This window comes from Manduca sexta, unplaced genomic scaffold (assembly GCF_014839805.1).
Source record: "Manduca sexta isolate Smith_Timp_Sample1 unplaced genomic scaffold, JHU_Msex_v1.0 HiC_scaffold_3548, whole genome shotgun sequence".
Classification (NCBI taxonomy): Eukaryota; Metazoa; Arthropoda; class Insecta; order Lepidoptera; family Sphingidae; genus Manduca; species Manduca sexta.
Window position 1 is genome coordinate 6,065 of NW_023594628.1, and position 7,072 is coordinate 13,136.

The window sequence follows — 7,072 nt, forward strand, 5'->3', positions numbered from 1 at the left end:
CGATATAATAAATACAATGAACAGGCCAGCTTCTATAATTTCATTTCTCTGTTGGTCACCGAGTGAGTATATTTAATATCACCCCCTCTTTATTAGTGTGTGGTATATTTTTGGGCAGAATAAGACCTAGTTTAAACGACCAGTTGTTGGAGGGATGTTTGATCACGGATTCCATGTCAGCATGTCTAATTTCACAGGCTAATAGTAGAATTACCTACTCCTAATTAACTAATTCATTAAGAAGACATATTCATAAGCAATACATATATTAATTACAAAAAAATACAAAAGATAATATTTATTGATAACATGAAATATACAAAAAGCCTCAGATTTAGCCTCGAAGGGGTAGGCAGAGGCGCAACTGGTGCACCCACTTTCCACCGTGCCCATTGTGATCTATGATGTGATAAGGGGAACCTATCGCCATATAGGGCGCAAATTCCAGACTGCGGTCTAATACTGAGTAGAAAACCCCAATATCACTTTGCTCGACCCAGAGATCAAACCCGAGACGTTAGCACTGAAGTCGTATCGTAATATAGCTAAGAAATTAGTGCAGTCTAGTCTAGCAGAGAAAATAAAACATTCAATTTTGTTACTGATATTTATCATAGCTTGTGGAAATAATATAATAATCTTAACAGGTGAAATGATCAAATACTCGTCATCACAAGAAAATATGACTGAAACTAAAACGATCCAAATTGCGACAACTGACAATGCAAGTACTCCTAACTTGGCCAATCATGAGCAACACATCGTATTTGTGGCTGATTTATCATGTCCAGATGTTGATAAATATATAGAAACTGTAAGTATTATTGTAGTAGTACATACCTAAACCATAAATCAAATATAATTCTATTTTGTCTGTACAATTAAGATTTTAATGGTGCTGGCTCCCCCTGCCTGTTATAAAACTGTTGCTGTAAAGTGTATTTTATCAACTTGGTAGTATTTACGAAATATTAAATAATGGAGCGATCCTTTTATGGATTGTAAGCTTTATGGAAATAAGAAGTAATAAACATTTGTTAAAAAAAATAATTATTTTTTCTATAGATCATCAAACACCCAGAGCATTACTTGCGCTATTTTTATCGGACCTCTCAATTTGCAAGGCAAGGACCTCTCAAACTTCTTAGTAGACGTAGAATGCTACCTCATCATATTGCTCCAATTAGCCAGTGTTTTCTATTGGCGTGCAGAGCACAAAACGTGCTGGTGAGACTTGAAGGCGATAATATGACCTGTAAACAGTAGATTATGAAGAATTTATTAGTCATTATTTAATCTTTACATTGGCAAAGACAAATAGGATACAGCCATTGCTCTGCGGACGAATGACTAACTGATTCAGTATTATCATCGCAAAACATAACAAGTAAAATGTTTTGGGCAAATATTTTTGATATTTGTTCCGAGAATGAATTTTATAGGAATTGGAATGTTATTTACCATCAATGACTACCATAATGATTTGCTATGTCCAATAAGGTATTGTTTGATGATTTAAAAATTATTGGCTCCCATTCTTTTGTTATGAAAATATACTAAAAGAAAAATCGCAAATTATATTTGAATTCTGATATCAGAAATGTTACAAATGTGTGAACATATTTACTAGCTTCTGTAGTATGTAGTTGTTTACTAAAATAGCTATAACCTTCTCAATCATTCCTACTTTATAAAACAGTAGACGTTAACAGGAATCTATTCTAAAATTGTCGACGCAGGTACATTCCTTGTATTTATCCTGCAAACTGTCTGGTGTTAGGTGTTTAGTAATTCTGATCTCTATGACAGGCAGGATACCGGTCATAAAACAATTACTGCAAAATTGCGCTGCAATAAAACATGGCTTTGTAATTTTGCTATGACAAATAAAGATACATTTATCTATTAAATTGTAGGAGACTGTTAAGGCGTCTGCTATAACGCACTAAACGTGGTGGAAAGACCGAAACCCTCTCGTAGTATAGTAATAGTAGTGGAGGTCCAGCAATGGGACAGTATATAATATAGCACACATCACGCATTTATCCCCGAAGGTATGCAGAAGCGCAACCAGACCACCACCTTTTCGCAAAGTGTGTTCCGTTCCATACTGTGATGGGGGCATATTGCCATATCAGGCACAAATTCCAGACTTTGGGCTGATACTGAGCAGAAAACCCAAATATCACTTTGCCCGACTCGAGACTGGAACCCAGGACCTCAAAACGCTATCGTACCACGCATGCGGTACAACTACGCCACTGAGGCAGTCAGTATATAATATAAAATAATAATAATACCAGCCCTGTATTATATACTTGCCCACTGCTGAGCACGGGCCTCCCTCTACTACTGAGAGGGGTTAGGCCTTAGTCTACCACGCTGGCCTAATGCGGAGTGGTAGACTTCACACACCTTCGAAATTCCTATAGAAAACTTCTCGGATGTGGGTTTCCCATGATGTTTTCCTTCACCGTTAAAGCGAACGATAAATTCACAACGAATACACACACATGATTTTTTTAGAAAAGTCAGAGGTGTGTGTAATATATAGACCTGGTATATTATTATAGAGGTAAATCGATTTTAGGGATTGCAATCCGGTCCGGCGGATCCGGTACGTTTTCGTTGCCTACCGGATCCAACAATATCACCGGATCCGGTGGCCGGATCCGATATATTAAGAAAAACGTAATTTCTCTTATTAAAACCGACAGTACTAAAAAACTTAAGAAAGAAATGAGCGCTTATGAAACTGAAGGAGATAGAGGGTATACTTGTCTCTAATATATGACTTTTGACTTTAGTGAAACCAACCAGTGTTGAAGCTGAAAGGGCTTTTTTCGGCCGCTGGTTATATTTGCAGTTCCTTGAGAAGTAGGCTAAAGGATGATACTATTAATACAATTTGTTTTCTAAGAGCGTATTTCCAACAAGAAAAGTGATCTGTGCTGTAATGAATGCATGGGTATAGTATCCATAAGCTGTTGATTTTGGAAATTTTAATTTGGATTATAGAAGAATATGATGTTGATTTAATTTAGTTTTATGAACGGGTTTAACTTAATTTAAAACCATAAATAATTCACTGTTGTTTGTAATCTTTGAGACTGATTATTATATAATAACTGACTGATAATAATTATAAATAAATAAGAGCTGATGCACAAAATCGTTTCTATTTTCCCCGTAGATTATTCCTTATATTATGCCATGAAGTTAGAAATATGCGCTATGTTGCAGACCCACAATACTAATCCGGCGGAATTCTCGTGATTCCGGCTGAATCCGGCCGGATTTAAGTTTGTACCGGATTGCAATCCCTGATCGATTTGATTGTTTTAGTGTAACCAACGGAAATATTTTCGTGGGCCTTACCGATGGATTTTTTTACAAAATCAAAACGATACTTCGAAACCTCCCAAAGTTTTAGAGGAATTGGATATTTCAGTTGATGTAGAAGTATTCATTGTTACACGAATCGACGAAAAATCTTTTATAATAAGTATGAGTAAGTAAAACGCATTTTTATGAAAACAATATTTTAGATAATGACATTTTGTATTTTTTTTTAACTGCGCCAAAATAAATATCTGATATATATCTGATAGATATAAAATAACAAATTATATACTCTCAGGAACTAAACCAGTCTATTTCACTGCTAAATTATTAACAGCAAAAAGATTAGAAAAGTTATTGTTACGTAAGAATATAGAAACGTCTTCAACAACTAAACTCATGTTTATTTTTAGTTTACAAAATAAGTAGTGATAGCAGTTGGCGTTCAGAACTTTACGGTTCTTGGAATGTTACACATGGCTTCCAAAAGAGGAAGGATTTTAATGATGTAACTGCTCTGAGAAGACACAACTTACAGGGTTACCAACTAAAGATTTGCTATGTCCTGACTGATCATGACAGTATCAACCATTTAACAGATCAAGTGTAAGTACGTTTGCTAAATTTACAAATAGTTGTATCACTTATCTATGTTAGTGCATTTATTTGCTGGTGTAAGGATAAATTCTAAATCCACCCGGATAGCAACCATCGTACACAAGGTGTTAAAACCCGCCATAGTAGCCCATGTAAGTGTGTCGCGTTCCAGGATCAGCCTGTGTATATTTGGTTCCAGCAGGCCAGCATAATCGTGTCAACTGACTAGAGTAATCATGTCCCGTCAGTCGGCATTCTATTGAACCTCGCACCACTTACTATCAGGTGAAGTGGGGACACATCGCCGTGCACGTAAAAAAAACTGCTGTGACTAAGAAGCGATAGCAGGGTGCTTTATAAAAAAAAGTACTACAAATTAATTTTGTCTACTGATCCTCAACTTTACAATTAAAAGACTTCTTAGGTGTTTTCTTAACTGCGTAATACACAACTTCATTGTCACTGAATAGCAAAAGGTTTTATTATCTTCATAATACACAATTTTATCGTCACTGAATAGCAAAAGGTTCCATATTACCTTAAATCTCAATAAAGTTATTTCCTTTAGCAATGACCACATCGATACCATCACCAAAGTAAACTTCCCGACGACTAATCATCTCTTGGACTATTTGAATGCCGATAGAAAGTACTTCTTTGCTAATACGTGGGGATATCGCCTTAATGGCACTTGGAATGGAATGACGGGATATCTGGTGCGAGGTGAAGTTGATATTGGAGGTATGGAATCTTTTCAATGTTAAAGTCATTGGAGTCGATAATTTAAAGGCAAGTTATAGCATTATAAACGTTTATCTGGGACGGAGTAAAGCTGTGATAACAGTTTCAGTGTGCATAATTATACGTAAGTATTTCAATATTATAGTTATGAAGACTTTCAATGAGAAACAATGTTATCAAAGGTCATAAAGTTGAATAAGGGGGGGTATGTTTAAAAATAACCAATTTAACAAATTTATTTACCTTTTAAATGACACGCACCATGCGTGTCATGCCTATTCAGAAGGGAGAAGTGGATGGAAATGGCACAGTTGTATTCTAGATTGAAGGGATGATGGAGCCAGAAGTTATCTAACTCAACAGACTGACTGAGATATGATTACAACTTCAGTCGGTTTGAAATTTAAACTCCTTGGTTTTGCTATTGTATATGGCGTTACTATCAAACAAAACACCATCCTTTCATACAGTAAAGTATAGTATAAAACTTTTGTACATTTGTACATTCTGCGAAAAACATCACCTTTTTTCGTATATTAAATATTTTGTATATTCTGCCCAGGATCACCAATGTTCTTCACAATAGAACGTATACCATACGTGGACTACATATCAAGTCCCACGCCCACACGATCGAAGTTCGTTTTCCAGGAACCGAAGTTGTCGTACGAAAATAATTTGTTTCTACTCTCATTTCGCACCACGGTGTGGTACAGCACTTTGGCACTAATATTCATATTGTTTCTGGCTTTGTTCCTTGTCACTTATTGGGAGTGGAAGGCAAGAAGATATATTGAATCGGTAAGGTTTTGTTTAAATTTGATGACTACCTTATATCACGGTTATTTTCAAACTCCCTTATCCATAGACGTTATTTATCAAAGGACGGAGCTTTGCTGTGCTAACAAGTCTGTTTCTCAGTGCTGACGGCATGGCAGCCTTCGCAGTGCGTAGACATAGGGCCGTTGTGATTGGCTAAGATACAACTTGAATCTAGTTCTAGTTGGCTGTCAGATAAACAAAGCTGAGAAACAAACTTGTTATTACAGTAATGCTTCGTCCTTCGATAAAAAAATGCCTATGAATAAGGGGGAAAGAATGTATAATTAAGAAACACAAATTCATAGATTTAAGAACGAAGGTATATGCTGTCAATGCTATATATATCATATTCTGTGTTCATTTTTGTATTTTAAAATAATGTTATAGGTGCAAACCGTTTTAATTGAGTGTAATAAAATAAATAAATAAATAGACTCACGCCGTGCTAATTTTGATAACGATTCGAACGTGCTGTGGTAAAGCGAGCTGCGAAGAAACTAGATAATATTAATATATAAAAGTCGATCTTGGAACAACGCCCTGAGTTTTAAAGTTTTATTTCTTCTAATCTTAAATTTATATACCTACTTACTTTTAGAGAGAAACAGACTCTGCGATTTTAAGACCTAATATTGAGATGTTGTCATTTTGATCTTTGGTGCCACTTGTCAACAAGGCAGTCCTGTGGAGCTGAAAGGTAAGTTTTATTTTATATCTGCTCTATTTAACTCGTTTAACGAAAACAACTCAGTATCAGCCCGGAGTCAGGAATTTGAGCTGATATGGCTAGAAGCTCGCCCCAATCACATCATGGAATGAAACACACACGTCGTGGTTGCACCAGTTACGCCTCTGCTTACCCCGTCGAACATAAAAGACATGAGTAGTAGAGGAGTGGTATATAATGTAGGATTTTGTTTTTCAGGGTCTTTGGGACGTATCGTATTGCTGATATTATTTTTGACCCTGATGTTCCTCTACACATCGTACTCAGCCAACATCGTCGCGTTGCTGCAGTCAAGCTCTTCAAAGATACGCACATTGGACGACCTTCTTCATTCGAGAATAAAATTTGGAGTCCACGACACCGTATTTAATAGATATTACTTCTCTGTAAGTTGTAGATTTTAGTGTGTTTGAATGTTGTTTATTGTTTTCGAACTAAACAAATAATTAGGTTATAAATTTAAAAGAACATGCTGATGTATCATAATCGCTGTATAATTATAATGTTATATTGTTTTTCATCTTTCGAAGAAGCTTTTAAAGAAGGACTACTTAAATTTATTCCTTGAATTTTAACTCATTACATTGTTGCAATACTTTATTAACATAATAAGAATGCTTCAAATAATTCTCGTCCAAATTATTCTTATTATCCTCGCGTGATGTTTTCTCACGAAATAATTATTTATGAAATAATTCGATACCCGTGAACCGCAAAGGTTCAAGGAGAATCTTAATAATATAACAATAATATCAGCCCTGTATTATATACTGTCCCACTGCTGAGCACGGGCCTCTCTACTACTGAGAGGGAATAGGCCTTAGTCCACGACGCTGGCCTAGT

The 7,072-nt window shown here is 35.8% G+C and overlaps 1 protein-coding gene across 1 annotated transcript; it reads left to right on the forward strand.

The window, feature by feature from the left end:
* Positions 1-3,507: 3,507 nt before the first annotated feature.
* Positions 3,508-6,615, forward strand: LOC119193039 (ionotropic receptor 75a-like; the record flags this gene model as incomplete). The annotated part of the gene is given in 7 exon segments (XM_037446737.1): positions 3,508-3,511; positions 3,756-3,948; positions 4,508-4,680; positions 5,243-5,481; positions 6,101-6,134; positions 6,137-6,199; positions 6,428-6,615. Coding segments are annotated over 7 exon segments (894 nt in total), but the record flags the coding sequence as incomplete, so codon positions are not given.
* Between the last annotated feature and the right edge of the window lie 457 nt (positions 6,616-7,072).